At 46.0% G+C, this 19,393-nt stretch overlaps 1 protein-coding gene across 1 annotated transcript; it reads right to left on the reverse strand.

The window, feature by feature from the left end:
* Positions 1-1,423: 1,423 nt before the first annotated feature.
* On the reverse strand, positions 1,424-19,053 carry LMO1 (LIM domain only 1). The gene is made up of 4 exons (XM_009979134.2): positions 19,032-19,053; positions 18,135-18,348; positions 6,250-6,375; positions 1,424-1,529 (listed from the first exon to the last, which is right to left on the reverse strand). Exons 1-4 carry the CDS (start codon positions 19,051-19,053, stop codon positions 1,424-1,426), a joined length of 468 nt encoding a protein of 155 aa, XP_009977436.1.
* Between the last annotated feature and the right edge of the window lie 340 nt (positions 19,054-19,393).

Genomic DNA, 19,393 nt, shown 5'->3' on the forward strand with positions numbered 1-19,393 from the left:
CTAAGGGTCTGGTGGTGTTTTCTTTCTGTTTAGCCGTTATTCAATGTAGTCGTACATAAAAGCATTTCATGCAACAGGCAGAGCAGCACCAAGCTGCGCTGAGTACGGCATCTGCAAATCAGAGAACACACACGCGACCCAGGACCAGTAACTGATGAAGTCATCTCAGAAAAGAGTACTCGGTGCCTATTTATTAGAGGAAAGCAGGGTAAATCTAAGAAAAAGCTAGAAGACAAAATAAATGGAATTGCAGCCATCCTTTACAGCTACTGGTGCACTGTATTAAAGCGACACTCACACTACAAAGAAACGTGTTCAGTACAGTCCAGTGGGTTGCACATGAATTGCATAACCTTGAAAATAACCGCACAAAGCATCGTGGCAGGAACACAGCTCAGAGCTTTTCTATGGCAGATGCTTCGAATCCGATGGCGTTCGTTACGCAGGAGGTCAAAGCACCTGGCGCAGAGTCAGCAGAAAGGGCTGCAGAAGGGGACGCTGCGTCAGCGCCCGCTCACGTGCGAACTCCGACATCGGCTCAGGCCTGGACAAGCGATGCCCCGCAGGAAACCCTCGCTGCCTGTGAAAGCCTTGACATTAATATTCCGATCAGTGCCTGGGCACCTGTTGGCAGGGCTGGAGGGAGCCTGTTCCTCGCAGCCCGGACTGGAGACACCGTATCAGCCGGCCGATGAGCACTCCTGGCCACGGAAACCCTCTGTCTAAATTCCTAGAGGTGAAAAGCGAGGCGACCCTCAGCCAGCAGCTCGGCACTGCGCAGCAGCCTCGGGGGGACCTGGCTGGTGATGCCGAGGGTTCCCAGCCACCACCCACCCACAGCTTGTTCCCTCCCATTGTACAGCGTGGCAGGTTTTCGGACCCGAGTCTCCGCATGGTTCGAGCAGAGAGGATTAACTCTCCGGCGGCGTTTCTTCCCCCAGTTTGTGCATGTGAACTCCTGCCTCTGCTTTTACTCATGCAGCTTCCAGGGATGTGTGTATATACATCTAAAAGCCTGCTCAGCATCAAGCACAGGAAACACAGGCTTGCACCGCACGGGGAACAAACCACAACTAAGATGACCAGGAAACATTCATAATTTTTAATTCACACCAGTAATAAAATTGCATTACATTTTTCATAAAATAAATGTTCCAGTTTATATACAGAAAACAGACTGTACAGAGCCCTCCCCCAGACCCCAAAAACTCACAAACATACAGGCAATGCAGTGCTCAGCTAAGCAGGCACAACTGTACATCTAAAATTGTAACTGCTTTGTGTTGGGGGGGAAAAGTACTACAATGTATATAGTCCTCTCTGGACCAAGAATTAAAAAAATATTGCAGGCAAGCTGACAGGCACCCTCGCTGCTCCCGCGGCCGAGCACCCATCCCACAGTGCTTCAGAGACGCAGGGTTTGTTATTGAACCTGGGACTCGAAGCTCCCGTTCAGCTGCCCTTCCTCATAGTCCATCTGACACAAGATCATGTTGTTCTTCAGGAAAAATTTGTCTCCCACACAGAACCTGGAAGATAAAAAGAATTAAGGGGTGTAAGTAGGAACTGAGGTTAGAACAGGGGGAATATGAGGCAGTTCGGGTCTGAAGGTGACTCTGGGGACCATTTCCAGCTCTGCCGGTGGCATGGGACCCCAGGAAAGCCTGTGTGCTTCTCCTCTCAGCTCCTCTTCCCCACGCGTGCCCTGGGGTTTTGCCATCCCTTTCCCCGGCACGGTGGTGCTCAGCTCCCAGGCCACGGTTGTATGAAGCAGCTCGGGGAGCAGGTCTCGATCTCTGCCGAGTCCGGTGCCAGTGGCGGGAGAACTCCAGGAGCAGCTGAGGAATCTGTCCCTGCAGACGAGAGGGGTTGGCTCTACAACCAGGAAATCAAACAGGCGATATTACACAGAGACTATTTGAAGTTTTTGCTGGTATCCACATTTCCACGGTTCCCTCGGGTGAGGCAGTATTTACACTAATTTCCAGGCAAGGACTGGCTATTAAGTCCTTCCTCACCCCCCTGTGTACAGTGCTGAACAATAAATAGAAATTTCCTGGTGGCTGGACTCCTAACCTTTATCTTCATTGAGCGAAGGGCACTGCTCTCTATATACCATGTAAATTGTTCTGTTTGTCTTGAAGTTGACAGAGAGGCTTGTGATATTTAACAATTTTATTTGACCATTAAGGTCAAAAAAGTTCCACATATAAGATCTGAGAGGTGTGAATTGACAGCCAATAGCTTTTTATGCCCTGCCTGCTTGCTCGAGAATCAGAAGCTAATCTTTACTTCTTAAGATAACAAATAATGCTCTTTGCACCCAATTCAGGGGCTGGTTTTTCTCCACCACACTAGCGAGGCAATGACAGATTAGAGCACAGGGCTGCACCTCCCTGCCCCAAGTGCTGAGTCTTAAATTAGAGGTCCCCAAAGCAGAGGCACCCCGGCCACTGCGCCGAAAGGCAGCTCTGAACCCAGAGGAATGGGTAGGTACCAGCCTCTGGCGAGGCCAAATACTTACTGGGCTTTGAAGGAAGATCAACGGAGGTGTCCCTATCTCAGGAGACTTAGCAGAACTCAAATGCCCATTTCCTCTGCTACCAGGCAGAGCTTTGGCAGGGACGTTGTCTGCTCTTTGGCTAAAATGCTTTCTAGATTTGTAACTCAGGCTGCTTCGGGCAGAGCATCACCATAAAACTGGCTATTTTCTGCTACAAGAACAGAGCTGATCATTTTAGAGCTCCTTTATAGGTCCAACATGGACACAAGTTTTCTCCAACTGGACACCTGCAAATAAGCTGATTCATTTGCCAAGTCGGTATAGAGAGAACTGGGCACCAGTTCTCACTTTATACGATTTCACTGGAGGCTTTCCATCTTCTTCCCTCTGTGGCACATGCTTTAGTAGTTCTGAAATTCAACCTTTGTTTGTATATTAAAAAGCTAAAAATTAATCTCAACTCCCATTAACAGCTTTTATGCTACAAACTGTACTGCACACGCTCTCCTGAACACCACCTTCCTCACCAGTAGGTTTACTCACTATAAACAACAGCTGCTTGCTTTTTGCTACTTATCCCTATCTGAAGTACAATATAAAACTCCAGGAAGAGAAATGCAAAAATCGCTCTCGCCACCAGCATCATCAACAGTTGTCTCTCGCCAAATCTGGTTTGGGTCTAGAGGAGCCAAAGGAGGAGATGGAGAACTATGGAGTTGGGGTGGGTGCGTGTGTATGAGCACACGGGAACTAAAAGCACAGCAGGGATACCCTGAGATCCTGGGCAGTTCTGGGAGAAGGGCTTGATTCACTGGAAAGGCGACTACTTCTTTCTACCTGCTGGTCCTGCAAACCCAGCAGTAAACTGGGATCTCTTCAGCTGATACATCGCAACTAGAGACAGAGGATTTAACAGGGTAACTTCAGACCCAGCTTCACACGTCCCAGCCCGCAGCTCTCTTCAGAGCAAGAACTGGGACCCCACCACCAGCAACGTGGCTGTCGCACAGCCGTCTGGCTGATGGAGTTCTAGCCCACAGCAGCGAGAAACAGGCGCTGAACCTACCCTGCCATTTCTACACGGTGATTTTCTTTCGAGCAAAACCACATTATAGATAATAGTCAACTCAAGCAGCTGGATTTCCTGAAACCCTTGTAATACTGATCTGTTAGCCAGTTACAGCGGCGACCAACTTTTGTTCAGTATCGTGACAAGCAATATGGACCTTGTAACAGTTTAGAGCATGGTAGGCTGAGTAGCGTTGCAGGACTTGCTGCAAACCTGATGTTTTTGAGAATTAAAATACCGCACACTTGGTAAAAATATTAGAGATTTTCCTCTGATGGATTTAACACTCTACACAGACACAGTCTAGTTACAGAAGGGCAAGTAAGCTGGAAGAGAAATAAAGAAAGGTCTTCATAATCAAATCTTTTCATAGCTGGAGAATGAGGTGGGGTTTCCGATTCAGAACTAGTTTTGGCATCCACTTCTAAAATTTTGACTCTAAGGTTACTTAAATTCATGGTTCACAGTTCAGCTTCCAACATCGTCTGTTACAGGAGCACTTCCATTCTGCCCTTTCGGGCCAAAATCTCTAGAGGATAAGTCATAAAAGTTTGTAGTCTTCTGATCTCAGCCAAAAGCAACAATCTACACGTAGCTCTGTGCTGTCTACTCAGCCCATCTTTCAGAAACATTCAGCTCCCCCCCAAACTGGGCAAATCCCTCAGGCATCAAAGCGCGGCTCTGCCTGAACAGGGGGATTACCTGTGCTCTCCCGCCAGGCAGCGACAGCACGTGGAGGTTATTTTAGGGGCAGGGCAGGACCGCACTTTGCACTGGGTGCGGTAACAGCATTAGCAGCCGCAGAGGGAAGAGAGGGAGAGGGGTGCTTCGCAGCCTTGGTAATAAAGGGTGAAATTTAAAAGAAATTCCTGAAAATAAAAGCTAGGCTGTACTAGTTTTTCCATGAGAGAAGCTAGGGTAAAGTAGGGGTTTGATGACAAAGACTCATCCTACAGACTCCGAGGCCAGTCCAGCACTCCGGCCGGTGCAGCCCAGAGCCAGGACTTGCCTCTGCCCAAAGGGATGTTTGGGATGCTCCAGCCCTAGTGTCGCCGAGGGCTTTGGGAGCATCCCCTCTCCTGCCTGGCCTTCACCAGCACGCTGAAGAAAGCCGAGCCCGAGGGCTGAGCCCGGCAGCACCCTCCGAGCCTGGAGACAAACCGCCGGCCCAAGCAGCGATTTCGGCTGTGTGAGGACAGACCACGGCGGGAGGGACGGCGTTACGAGCTCCGCACACAGCCACGCGCTGCCGAGCGGGCGTTCACGTCCAAGAGCGGCAAAGCAAGAGTGGGCAAGTGAAAGGATCGGCGTGGCGACCAGAGAGGAGCCCGAGGCCCGGAGCCACTAGGTGTCACTGCCGCCGCGCCGCTGCACGCCCAGATATTAATAGGAGTTTTCCATCTCCAACAAATGCCGCCTCCGCCTGCGACAACGGCATCGCGCGGAGCCACCCGAGTTACGAACCGCTCGCCCCATTCTCCTCTCACGGGCTCCAGCACCAACCAGACGCAAACACGTCCATCCCCATGAACTAAGCCGCTATCGAGGGCATGGATTGAGCATCGGGCCACAGTTTGCATGGTCTCCTAAGCCAAGTGAGAACGGTGGCAGGGGTCTGCATCCACACACCCACTGGGAGTGCGGCTACTCCTTAGAGATCCCACTGAGACTTCTGTTTTAGGGCAAGAGAGTAATGAGTTTTTAATCGGGCTTTTAACTTGACCTTTACAGAATTAAGTTCTCCATCTTCCTGTGAGTTCTGCCATCTCTCTCCCATCACTCTGTCTTACACCTTCACACAGGATGAAGCACTGCTTCCAAGTTTCATCTCTGGGAAACACAACCAGAACACGCGCCCCAGCACAGCCCTTGGGCCCTGGGCAGTCACTACAGCCTGACTAAATGAGCAGTAAGAACAACCCTGTCTTGGACAAGGATGGATGGATGCATCAGAAGGTGACACTATCACATCTGGCTCTGTGGGCTTCCCTTCTGCCTACAATCACTGACAGATAGGGTGCTGGGAAGATTTTTCACAGCCCTCCCAAATTCAGCTAGCTACAGGTAGTCAGAGGGAAAACTCTGTGCATGATCCTTTACTATTTTCCTCGATGTGCATTTTTCACTAGGTAAAATCCAGCAAAAATACACAAGACCCACTCAAAATTACCCCACCAAGATCCTCTATTAATTACACAACTAAAGGGACTCGTTCATAGTGTTGGAAAGTGCTTATCTAGAGTTTTTTTCTTGTCCCCATCCCTTCTCTTTCCCCTTCTTGTTTGTCATGTCCAGTTTTAAGCCTGTCAGAAACTTGATTTAAGCAAAATAACATCAGTTTGCCATCGTCTGTGTTCTGCAAAGAGGGTAGATCCTGAAAGGACGCTGAAGCGGCTTGTTTTATTCAGCAGCAGCTGTGCTGCGTACAACCGTGGCCAGATCTGGCGGCTGTGTGCTCCCCCCTCGTCCTCCCGACTCCCACCAGCTCCAAGGGGATTTGCAGTAAAGGGGCTACAGGTACTTACGTGCATCACCCGGGTCAGCCTAATAAACCAGCCCAAGTCAGGCCAGCAGGCTGCGAGCCCCAGACAGGCAGTGTGGATCAAATGTTTCCCCTGTTTTGCGGGCAAAGGTATAAATTAGTTTGCGTTTGTGTGTATAATAACTGTGTCCTCACCGCTGGTTGCAGAGCTGACAGGCAAAGCAGTCCAAATGGTAAACATTATCTCTGGCCCTCATCACCATCTCAAAGGCAGGGATCAGTTTACTGCAGGCAGCACAATTCCCGGTGGTACCAAAGAGCCTGCCAAAGAAGCACAATCATTAGAAGCCATTTTAATTAAATGGTGGAAGGACTAATTAAGTGTAATTAGCAGTATCAAATACTGTATTGCACCAATAAATAGAAGTTGCAGTCTCCATTTCGCTGACCAACCAGTGTGCGGGAACTTGGGATAAAACTGCCTGGTGAGCAGGCTCCAATCGAGATGAAACTTCATTTGGATTGCGAGCCTAGGGCTAATTTGCTGTCTAATGGAGAAAAGCATTAAACACTTAGAGCACTATTTTGGGGCTCACAAAATTTCAGTCAAAAACTATCTGCCTCTGCAGTGGCAGGGTAGGTGCTCAGAGCTGCCCATCCTCATCTGCGCTCAGCCGCAACCCAGCGGAGGGATGCACCAGACCTGGCAGGCTTTGCCAGCCCCGGCCGGCACCGCTGTCGTGGAGCTCACGAAGAACCTCACTCACCTGCTATTTAAAACGAAAAAGGACAACTTCTCTCACCATGAGCATTTTGCAAGGCTGCTCAGAGAGCAAGCCCCCTTCCCCGTCTGTGCCCCCCTCCTCCTGCCTCCCTCTCCCTCCCGGGAGCCAGCTAAGCCCTTCCACCACGGCCCGAACAGCATGCTCAGCCGTTCCACTTCAGCTCCTCGGTCCTCCAGGACAGCCCTTCAGCACTGGAAGCTTTGCCGTTTTCATCTTGGCTTTCACTATCTGTCTCCCCAGATGTCTGCTGCTGTTACAGCTCTCGCCGGGGGACTCGGCCAAGACAGCAGCATCCTTCCCCGGCCCCCTTCTCCAGGATGTCCCTGCAGACCCAGGCGCGTGCCAGGGGCAGCATGCCACAGCGACGATAAAGCCACACGAGCCAGTCTGGGCATGAGTCAACAGGCCAACACAACCAAGTTTCACCCAAGACTCTGGCCAATACGCATGTGGCCAGTTACTTTGCTCAGGAGATGATAAAAATACTATTCTTGAGGCGATGAGCCTCAAGACGAACGGTTCCTGCTAACCATTATCTCTGCGCGTGCAACGCGTCGCTGCCCGCAGACAGATTTGGGCTCGAGGTTTGTTTCAAGCCATCGGTTCTGGCTGATTCCACAACATGCAGGCGAGAAGCATCAGGAAAATCTATAACCAATTTCTAAACCTGCAATTTGCCCAGCTAATCAATACTAATTATTACTGGCCAGTAATTGTGAATTAAAACACCCAGCAATGTTATAGAAACCTCCACACAACTCTCTCACCCTCCCACAGTGCTGTGCTACCAAAGTCAGCTTGCTCTTCAGCTATAAAAAAAGGCTACCTTTATTTTTCATTAGACATGGTATCAGTGGTCTTCCATTAGGCCTGGCTGGAAAGCCCCAAGACTTCCCATGAAGAAACAGCACTACATTTTCCCTGAAAGCTAAACAACGCAAACCAAACGGAAACACTTGGGTGGGACAGCAAAATTGCAAAGGGAGTACCAAAATTTCTTTCCCTACGACTCCATCATATGAGGGCTGAAAGGCAGAGTAAAATGCCAGCTATATAGTTTGCACTGGCAAACTCAGACCATGTTATCAGCAACAGGGCAGTCCCTTTATCCCTGCAAGCTGACTCCGGCTTGCTCCTGCTCCCACAGGCAGGGAAGTAGCCAGGTACGGTGCTTGGCTGCCTAACACCAGCAGACTGGACTGGAAAAATGTGGCACTGAAAATTGTACAGGTCTCCACCCTGAAACGCCCTGGCTCTATTCAGCATCCGCTCGCAAATCAAGCCATCAATACAGGCATCCCTCCCTCTCTCCATCCCTCCCCCTACATGGCTGCCCCCTTCTATGGTACCTCACTCGGGCATAGCTAAACCCCTTTTGCTGAGGTTTTGCCATTTTCCATAAAACAAGGCATCCGTTTTTAGAGCACCCAAGCCACAGTAAACTCAAAAAATGGGTCCAATACGTGTTAGGCAGGGAAAGCGGGAGGTTAATCCTAGATTTGCTCTGCGCCCAGCACTGCTACATGCACCAGTATAAAATATCCATTATTCATTAGCATCACAGTTGTGTGGAGCTCAATCTAGATTAAACAAAATAAAGGGGCCCCAGACAGCACCATTTGCATTGTTAAGCAGGCGCTTTTCTTCAGCCTTCAAATAGGAGACTTTTCTAAATGGAAATGATGGGGAAATTTGGACAGATGTTCACTTAACTATTTAAACAGTTAGCTTAAGAAACATGAAAAATGTATTTGGCATCGTATTCACCTGTCTCCTTTCAGGGGTTTGGGGGTAAAGCAATTGTTAAACAGCTTTGACTGTTTGCATAAGATCCAAAGCTTATGTCCTGTCCAGCTGAAATCGTGTTGCCTTCTAATGTCTACATAAATGTAGCTTCCAGCTAGTCAGTGTGCTAATCTTTTTCTCTTCTATCAAGTTTCACAGTCCTCCATACTCTCCCTTTCCCAACAGATGAACATTTCACACTTATTCTAGCACTTCGTAATTTTAATCTGCTTTTCAGGGAGTGATTTAGAGCCCCGTATATTCACCATGCTTCTAAAAACACACTGGAACTTGTAGCTCAGTGAACATGATTTTTTTTTTAATCCGCTGGAAGAAAAAGCAAAATGAACACAGACTTTTGCCTTTTTTGTTTGCTTGTAAAAACCTGCCACCTCTGATACCTACTTATCCAGAAGCTACTTGAGCTGAAACTTTCTGAGGTGGGGAGCTTAACATTATTGGAGGAGGGAGAGAAGACAAGACAAGGAGCAGGAGGAAAATCTTCCACCCCAAGCCCCATCTGTGGTTAAATTTAAAATAACCCCACATGAACAAACTGATCTGCATTCTGTCCCCCAGACACCTTCGTAACAGATGCAACACTCTCTCACACATTCACGCACACAAAGTTGGAGCACATTAGAAAAATCTATCAGAAGATGATCAGCATCTACTTACCAGCTTGGAGCCATTAGCATAAAAGAAGCTAGAAATACAGAATTGTTCCAGTTTGGAGTTATTTTGCTGCCCATTATTTTTCATCACCCTTTGAAGTTAAAAGGCAACAATTTTTAAGCACAGATTTATTCCCCCTTATGTAACAGGAAGACTAGCCAGCTTGTAAATAAGCGTAGACTATGCAGATTTAAAATTTAGCACAATTAAACTTTTACCCTGTGGTAGTAATTATGTTTAATGGCTCTTAGCCTGAACTTAACCATGTCTATTGTTGTCAGCCAGTCTAAAAGCAGGAGTTTGTCCAAGGACAATTTTCTGTAGTTTATAGGCACACTAAAAACCTTGCTACGCGCTGTTCTCATTGGCCATTGATGTCAGTGTGTATAGTAAAAATTAAAGCTAATTGGCATACAGGAGCAGCAGTGAATGCAAATGAATTAATGGGAGAAGAAGGGAGCGCTCCTGGAAGCGGTAGGCAACTGTCAAAGGATGCTTTTTATGTAGTCTTGTCTGGGTTAAACAGTAGTCTTCTGCACGATGATCCAGACCTCACCAGCTCTGTGAATGCACCTGAAGTTAATTGAAACTATAGTAAAGTCAACAGCAGCCTGTAGGTTTTTGGGGAAAAAAAGAACAGTTAAGAGTCCTTACTGTAGTGAAAACAGTAAGAAACTTCTCATATGAACATATTAAGTTTAGTACCTTTTAACAGATTTTTCCTTCACCGACCTAAATGTGCAGGGTGGCTAAACTGAGAACCTGATTGCCTATTTCTGTCACCACTAGAATCAACGATCTGTTTTAGTCATTGCCTACAAGGAAAGAGTATTCTTCCTATTTCTTCTCCTCTCTCTAGCCTGGTGTCTGACTAGCTAGCAGCTTGCCATCGAGAAAGAGGGAGAAAAATCTTGCCCCCACCGAAAGAGTGAAAATTTTGGAGCTGCTGACTTCACAGGAGACAGAAGAAGAGGAACCAGGACAGGCACATATAAATAATGAGTGGCACAGAAAAGATAGGCTGGCAGTGTCAATCAGATTGTTGTTTAAACAAGACAAGAACAAGACAAGTTCAAAATTAAACAGCTGAGTTGAGACTGATAATTCCACAAAACAAGAGGCCTTGTCAACACTGAAAGGTAAGAATTATGAGTTGAAAGAGGACTAAAGAGGACTTACCTACAGATAAATATCTACATTTGTCAATATTGTGTACAGCTACATATTTCTCTCTATATTTGTATATTCAGATTATCCGGATATACAAGTTTTTGAAGAGCTACCAAACCCCATGCTCATATCCTCTCCAGCTAGTAGGTGAAATAGGTTTTCCCATACACCTTCCCTATCTGCCTGCTGCCATTTATTTTCTAGCTCCATCAGGATCTGCTGTAGAACGAGACTTGCTTTGCTACCTGAAACTCATTGTCGTGAAAAGAAAAGGTTTTGCCCCTTCCATTTGAAACAAACTAACAACTAGTCTTCCAGCGAGCACGGCTCTTAACAGCTCACAATCAGTATTTTTCCCATCTGTGGATATTAGAAATATGCTGAGCTACAAGTTTGATTTGACCAAAGAACTGAATATGCCAGTAATTGCAGGGAAAGCCTGAACATCACTTAAAAAGATAAAAATGAATAAGCTTAAAAGCAACTTCAGACTCGATGTTCCCAACTTCCCTGTAATCAGCCTTTGTGTACTATTGAGAGAAAGCCTCAGCAATAGGCGTTTCAACATGGGAAATACGTATCAGCTGGTGTGCCCTCCTTTCCAGGACACGACGTTGTCAGTGCTGCAGTGGGAAGTCATGTCAGCTGGAGGAATGGAAATGCATTTTGATACTAATGAAGTTGGTCAAGCTGTCCTCTCATGAAGCCTTCATGTTCAATCCCAAAGAATTTACCTCTTGCATGCCAAAGGGTTTGCCATTCACGAACAGCATAGCGGGAGGAGTTGAACCAGCGCGGTACAAAAAAGCCCTCTAGTCAAGTGACCGTATCATTTCAGAGATTACTGGGCATAAACTTCAAGGTTGCTGAAAGGCATCTGTTTCCAGTTGAAAAACACATCTGAATGCTCACTTATTTTAACTTCTTTGGTCTCTCCCTCCATATATTCTGTAGATATTTACAGTGGGGGTGGGACTCAGCAGGTAGAAGACCAAGTCCTCCTCCCCTGCCCCAGTCTTCCTTATGGTATAACGGAAGCCGCCAAACTTAAAACCATCTTGGTTGTCTCTGATAATGTTGAAGACATGTGCAACAACGTCCTCTTAGGAGAGTTTACAAACAGCAGTCAGAAAACTGAAAGGCTGGAAGAGCTAGAGGCATGCTAGTATACCACAGCCGGGAAGAATTACTCCCCATAAAGCTTTCCTGAGAAACTCCTGGACTAGCTACCAAGGAGGAAAAAAAATAAATCTCTGCTTTAACATCACAAAGCACAGCAATGCTGCCAAGACACATTGTATTTTGAGCCTAATTAATCCTTCTTAATCTGTATAGATACCAAGTGTAGAAGTGAGTATCCTACATAGCATGCAGGACACTCCCTGTTGCGATGCAAGAACAGCACTTCAATTTTGCAACTTTTTTAGGCTCTGAGCAGATGCCATTTGTTCAGCCATACTGCGTTTATACCTCTCCTCCCCACGCTGAATGTGTCCCTTGAAAAGCAGGCAGGGCCATGCTCTCAGTGCATGGGTGTGCACTACGCTTCTCTGGTGGAAAAAAAAATTCCAAAGGCTCTCCTGGCTGCTTCAAAGGTGTTAGAGCTTCTGCAGGCTGAAGCTATGTTCAGAGTATTAGTGATGACTCTGGTAGATTAACTTAAATTCTGCTAGTTTCAGCATGCACTTCTTAGTTCCTGAAGACTTGTGCTTACACGTCTGATCATGGTTTAATTGTTTGGCTTAGGGCCTTCATTACCGACTTGGGGAAGCCCACCAGAAGGATGGTATTTGCCTGTGTCCTCCTGTGTCACAGAGCAGGACGCCCGTGTTTGTGCAAGATCACTTTTCGTATCCTTTGACAAAATTAAAACGCTGCACACTTGCCGGATACAGAACACTTCACCTAAAGGGCCCCCAAAGCGATTCTCTAACAGAATGAACCCACTGGGGCATTCAGAGCGGAGCAAAAACCAGTATTCAACAACTGGAAACCCCAGCATCAGACAGCTGACTTGTTTGAACTAGGAGCTGCCCAGGGGGCAGTTCAAGCCTCCATGATACAAACAGTGCTGAGGGGCACCAGTGCCAGGGGATGGCAGTCATAGAATCATAGAATGCTTTAGGTTGGAAGGAACGCCTTCCACTAGACCAAGTTGCTAAAAGCCTCATTCAACCTGGCCTTGAACATTTCCAGGGATGGGGCATCCACAACTTCTCTGGACAACCTGTTCCAGCGTTTCACCACTCTCATTGTGAAAAGTTTCTTCCTTAGATCTGATCTAAATCTGCCCTCTTTCAGTTTAAAGCCATTGCCGCTTGTCCTATCACTACAGGCCCTTGTAAAAAGTCCCTCTCCAGCTTTCTTGTAGGCTCCCTTTAGGTACTGGAAGGCTGCTAGAAGGTCTCCTTGGAGCCTTCTCTTCTGCATGCTGAACAACTCCATCCTGCTGGGACATCTCAGACAGGGTGCGCAGGGCTGCTCCGCCTGCCAGAAGCACTGACGCCATGCTCATGCCGTGCTGAGGTTGCAGCACTGATCAAAACATGTGGGAAGCTAGGTGAAAAGAATCTCCATGAAATCCACTGAGAACAGCATCAGGGCTTCCTGGAAAGCCCTTTTCTCTTACTGATTCACCATCATTTTTTAATGCAGGTTTTGAGCTTTCTTTGGAGTCTAATTAAGGTCCTAATCAGTTTAAATGATGAAAAACTTTCCCAACACCAGCATATCAAACACGCAGAAGTGACAGTTCTGCTCCTGTCAAAACCAGCCTGACTCGCCTCTCCTTGTGTGAGGGCACCATGCTGAGTAAAAAGGAAAAATCACGTTCTTCATCAGCACTTCACAGTGGAATTTAAGTTGTCAGTTCATCCCGTGAAATCCTGACGCAACACCCAAACCTTCCCTGTGAACTGGCACTTGGTGAATGTTTAATTACGCCCAGGAACAAACACACGTTGCTGCGTGGGGGCTGCGAGGAGCCATCTGAGTTGCACGCTAAGCCTCTCTGTCCCCAAAGCCGTTTCTTCAATAGCATTTGCTTATCAAAAATAATTAGAGGTAGGAATGCTGGAACTGTGATTATGAAACAAATGGTAAATCTATTTGCTCAGACAAAATGTATTGAAAGATACATCTAGACACAGCTGGAGACTGAGGTGATACCGCAAGGATAACAACTCGAGATCCAATTTCATCTTTCATGATTAAAAAATGAGCGAGAAAGTGTTTTATGAAATGTGAAGGTTAACAAATGTTCCTTCACAAGCAATGACGACAGTTTATCTTTTGAAACAAATGATCAGGCTATGGTCTGCTAGCAGCTCCTGAAATACTTCTGAAAGATTTCTTCTAAAAACCCACTGAGGACCAGCTCGCGCTGCCAACCCCTCGGACAAAGCCGGCTCCGAAGCAACGCCGCCACGGCGGGGCGGGAGCCAGCCGCGCTCCTGTCCCAGCGCTCTGCCCCATGCTGACGGCGAGAGTCCAGAAGTTCATCCCTGTCCCTCATCCCTGTGGTGGCCACAGCTGCTCCCGTATGGCAGAGCTGCTCTTCGCCGACAACCGCGGCGCTCAGCCCGACAACGCTTGTGTGCAGGAGGGGTGGTGCCAACAGGGGCCCAGACCTGCAAATCACTGTATTTCCAAGTGGTCCATAACACTCCAGGAGTCCTTTCTGTCTATAAGTAGACACCTATACATTGCTGCCTCCACAGGGATGCGACAAGCAGGAGCCACATGCTGGGTGGTCACGGTTGGGTCTTGGCAGCCCCACGCAGGAGCAAGCCTGCTGCAGGCACGCAGGGGAGGAGAAAACACATCTCACCAGGTAATGACACGCGTATTCCCAAACTACACACTTGGCTCACAGGCAAATTCAAAGAAACATTGGTCTATAAAGTGATTATGAAACGCCAATTTTTTTTCTCCTGGTCATTACACAGCAATATTCCTTTTGGACTTGGGACATAAAATATACATATACTTACATTTATGGGTGCAAAATCAGTCTAGCTTTTAAGTTTTCACCTGATGGTTGACCTACTAAACATCAGTGTGATACTCACCCTTTTCTTATTCAAAGGAATATAGAGGAAGTGGCCAACAATAAATTCCTTTGACCGTCCTCCAGATAAAGTACTCCCTTTTTGGTGCAAGTACAGTGGGAAGTAGGAAAACTTATTTTTAGGAATGAATTCTGCTAAAATTTGACTAGTAGAACAAATATCATGAGTGGTTGCACAATGGAAAAAAAAGACATGGATAGAGGCTCTAGAACTATTAAAGAGAAGGAATTATATAATAATGGGAATGGGTAATTCTCCAAGAAGAAAAATTCAAATTACCAGGAGTGAACAGACAGTAGAGCAGACAGTGATGGCAACTTTAGTTCCTTCTATTAATAGAACTAATAGTTAAAATTGAGAGAAAGAGATATTATGTGTAGAAGGCAACCGAAGATGTTTTAAATAAAAAAAAAAATAAAATTGCTTTAAACTTCCATAAAATACGAGACTGCACAGCAATGCCCTTATTCTTATCCTAGGACCCTGAAATGGTTCCTTAGCATCAGGAGAACAGAACCCAGGAGAGTGGCAGAAAACCCCCCCAAAATAGTATAAACCTAAACTTACTTACTAACGAGAACACAAAACATCACAGCTGTAAAGCTGGCTAAATTTCCCAGGATATGACAATTATATTGTTCTTTCCAATAAAAAAAAAAAAAAACAACAAGTAAGAAATATTTCTAGTGGTCAAAGCTGCTGTAATGGACTAAATTAATCAGATAGGGGAAAAATATTTAAATTAGGAAGTAGTAAACCTACCCCCCTCCAAAATTAGCTAGTAGCATAATGCATGTACACATAGCCATCACTTGAGGAGGTTCAGACTAGCCAGAGACCGAGAGGAGATTGTGCAGCCAATGGAGGTGTTTGGTACCCTACTGCAATACAGGCAGATGCCCCTATTTCGCTCACACCACCTACAATTTCTTTAGCATGGAAAATGTCTGGCTCTGTTTTACTGGGCCACATGAGCCTTCTGTCCACAATTTAACCATGCTGCACAAATAGCAAAAGAGTCCCTCCTTGGTGGACCAAGGATTATTCTAATACAACAAGTGCAGGCAGAGGGGCTATGAGACCCCTTTCAAGCACAGAACAACCTTGCTTCAGAGACCATGCTGAACTGCTGCTGTGATAGAAGCTGTGTGAACATGGTCAAACACTGGCCCCAACCGTTGCCTTCCATGTTTCATGTCACGAATTCCCCTCTCTTCTCAAAGACGGGGGACATCGGCTGTTTCCTGCGGTCTGTAACTCCTGTGCCCCAGAAAGTTGTGTCATCTAGGGGTTAGTCAGAAGATCACAGATGAGGCTCTTCCACCTCAAAGAAGCATTCTCAGGATAAACCAAGGAAAGAAATGCTCTACAACATTGCAGTGATAAAAAGGTTTTTCTAAGTTTAACAACATTGATACTGCTCTCCTCCGGCACTTTAATGTGTCTGATTTGGTGCCGCATGTTATTTTTGTTATGAAACTAGAACAAACCAAAATCAATACAGTGCTCATTAAATGGACAAAACATGAGGTAGCTTGTAGGTCTCAAAAAGCAAATGTAAATGGGAATCACTGCCCAGCTAACTATTTCTGGTAGGGTTCTGCAACATGTAGAATAACACTGAATATCTACCTTTCAGATCAGATTAAAAAAACCTCAACAAACACACGCAACGCTGTTTATCAAGTACACAAACGACAAAGTCCAGAGAAGAAGTGATAAATAACGAAGAGGAGGATGACTGATGTAGAGACCTGGATCGGCAAGCTGGGTGCAAAGGAGATACGTGTTTTAATACAACCAAGCATAAAGAAACACTGCAGAAACTAATGCAGCCTGCGCTTTCTGGAAGGAAGACTATTTCTAGAAGAAGCTATCCTGTAAAGGTTTTGGAGTCCTTGTGATTAGCACCTAGCATGACCCAATTGTGATATGACGATGAAAAGAAACGATGCAATCCTTGACAAGGGAAGATCAAGAGCTCTTATATTCATTGACACATCAGAACTATGTCCACAACACATAAAGAGCATAGCTGAACTGAAGGAGGGTCAGTGAAGAACCAAAATGCTAATTTTGGGTTAGAAATCTGTCTGTTAAAGAACCTTCTGGAACTCAGTTTCTTCAGCTTAGCAGAGACAGGGTTAAGGATACTTCCAGAGCAAGTGACTTGTCGCATTAGTAAATATTCAGACTTAAGATAAGGTACAAAAATTATTTTGTGATAGTGAAGATAGTTAAGTCTTTCCTTATCACACCCTTTCCACCTTTCCAAAGGCTGCTTATCCTCTTTCCCCCTTCAGGTGTGTTCTCCTCCTCACTTATGTTTTGGGGACGCATCCCACCTAACCCAGTGTGGACCTGCAACTGTTGCATGTGTGGCAGAATTTCAGTTGAGACATTTCATGTGTGCCCTGGAGAGATTCAGCTCAAATAGCAAAATCCTTATGTGGGCAGGATGCTCTGGTACACTGCCTGGCTGAGAGGCAAGGTGGCAGTTCCCATATGGCAGCTAATAGACTTATTTCTTCTATTTGGCTCAGTAATTAAGCTCTCATCTTCATCAAGGAGAAACTTGTTTGTTCAAGTTTACTAAGAAAATATTTACTAAATATTTTCAGGAGTATGTTTTACATTGAAACACATGAAGCATCTGATTATTGAGACTAATCTGGCCAGCCTTTGGACACCACGAGGTCAGATGGTGTTTTAACCCCCTGTCTTAAAACAGCATGTTGTTTTTTGTTTTGCTTCAGGTGTGTTTTCTGGTTGAGGCTGCATAGGAAATGCTATCAGTGCATTAGGAAAAGAAAGAAAACACACACATTAGCTGGAGATCAAGTACATTCTTCCAAAGGAAAAACAAAGCAAAACTCGAAGTGTTTTGAGTGTGACCCTCATAAGAATGTTTGTATTAGGCCTGCTGCCTTATTAAAATTAATTTGTGTTTATATCAAGTATTTTGCACAAAACTCCCATACACATCAGGCAAAAAATCCCATGTGTTGTTATATATTGCAAACACACACTGACAGGGTAGTTCTAACTCAGAGTTAGTGATGGTCTCTGCAGACTTCCTCATGAAGAAAAATTTTTTGAAGTTGATCTGTAATTTTGGAGTGTTTTGCTCTGTTTACTTAGGGAAGAGACAAGAGCCCCTTGGGAGGAACCTTACTCAATATGAGCACCAGAAGTCTATCTAACAGCTATCACTGAAAAAGAAAAGGTTTGGTCAGATCTCAGTCAATATGCACGAGTACAACATCAAAGATATGCAAGAAGAATTAACAGTCTTTTCCTAATTTTCCCAGCAAGCACTGTTTGTTCTTGTTGGTTCACAATAACAAAGACTGAAGTCACGCCCTCCTCCTCCTACTACTTTGACCTAAAAATAGGATGCCACCTCCCTGACTGCAAAATATGTTAAGTGCAAATAAAAAGCCATGCTTAGACAGAAGAAGAAACTCCAGCCTCTTCTAGGCAGGGCTGCTCATGCACAAGCACATGTTTTCATAGCAGAGGTTTAAGACAGACAAACAGCTGGCAGCACACGGAGAGGCTTTGGGAAGAGCCCGCAATACGCTCCTCTATTTACCTCAGGTAATCTCTGCGGCAAAGAATGAGATTTGCTTTTGTGTAAAGAGTTGATCCAACCTCTCCAAGACGACAGTCACAGCAGGCACACTTTAGACAGTCTTCATGCCAATACTTATCCAGAGCCTTCAGCAGGTACCGGTCCTTGATCTTGCGGTTGCAGCCAGCACAGCCCTTCTGCTTCCCTTTGGGTTGTACAGATAACATGGGCACACCTGCAACGCAAACAAAGCACTTCGGTTAGAAGGTATCAAACAGCTTGAACAGGTTTCCTGCATTTGAGAGGGCAGGAATGTGAGCTGCATTCTGCATTCTGTGAGCTATAGGTAGATCTGCGAGCAAATACTGCTGCCCGTTTCATTGCAAGGAGTTCACATCGCAAGAAGCTGACGGTCAAAGGAACTTAAACTTCATTTGCTGTCACGGGGTAAGCAGGAGCGTGACACTTGCAGGAACACAACCCGTTTTTCCTAAGGGTATGGCTGACACAAAGCACCAGATTTTCTTTTTTAATTAACATCTTGCAGCAAAATCAACTGGCTGCAATGTCAACATTTGCTTTTTCCCTCATTACCAGTACCCTCGTGTTGTTAATTACCTGCCACAGGCAATTACGAAGATCAGAAGGGCCACCACCATACATACCCTCAGTCCAGCATCTTGGCTCGATGAAGCTTGATGGGGAAAGGAGAGGAGTGGGTATAAGATGATGTTGTACGCCCCTGTTTTTCCTCTTTCATGAACCTCGCCGGTCACAGAGGCCTCAGTGAAAGCTAAAGCAGCCCAGAGGCTGCTCTAAACCAAATGTTATTCAAAAGCCCTTGAGGACTGCTAAGAATAACCCGACCAGTGCCTGTCTACCACTAGCAAGGCCATGGTCCTTAAGAAAAATCAGAACTTTCCTTCTCCTCTTGTACCATTGGAGAAGGTGATAAAAAGGAGTTTTTTTCCTCCCTGGAAACTCCTGCTGGGACTGCAAAGCAAGCAGGAGCTAGCTGGGCATGAGGTGGTGACAGGACACTCAAGTCACTAGGCTGGTGGAGACTTGCTGTGGCCACCTTCCTCACACTGCTGTCTCCAGCTTTTTCTTCTCCTCCGAACAACAGTGCCTGCCATGGTGAGCACTGATGCGGGTGTGAGACCTGTCGCCCTTCTCAGTTTAAGAGGGATTTTACGGAATCAACAGCTAAGATGGAAAAATAAATAAAGATTTTACTGTGGGAGAGGAAGGGGATGGGAGGTGATGAAAATAGAAACGAA

Source organism: Tauraco erythrolophus, chromosome 6 (genome assembly GCF_009769465.1).
Source record: "Tauraco erythrolophus isolate bTauEry1 chromosome 6, bTauEry1.pri, whole genome shotgun sequence".
Taxonomy (NCBI): domain Eukaryota; kingdom Metazoa; phylum Chordata; class Aves; order Musophagiformes; family Musophagidae; genus Tauraco; species Tauraco erythrolophus.

What these genes read in the sequence shown, in the direction of transcription:
- LMO1 (XM_009979134.2), bottom strand. Translation starts at nt 19,053, where the DNA reads ATGGTACAAGAGGAGAAGGAAA. An exon ending in TGCCGCAGAGATTACCTGAG is followed by an intron (nt 6,376 to 18,134) that starts GTAAATAGAGGA and finishes CTTCTTTGGCAG; the next exon opens with GCTCTTTGGTACCACCGGGA. An exon ending in TGTCAGCTCTGCAACCAGCG is followed by an intron (nt 1,530 to 6,249) that starts GTGAGGACACAG and finishes TTTATCTTCCAG; the next exon opens with GTTCTGTGTGGGAGACAAAT.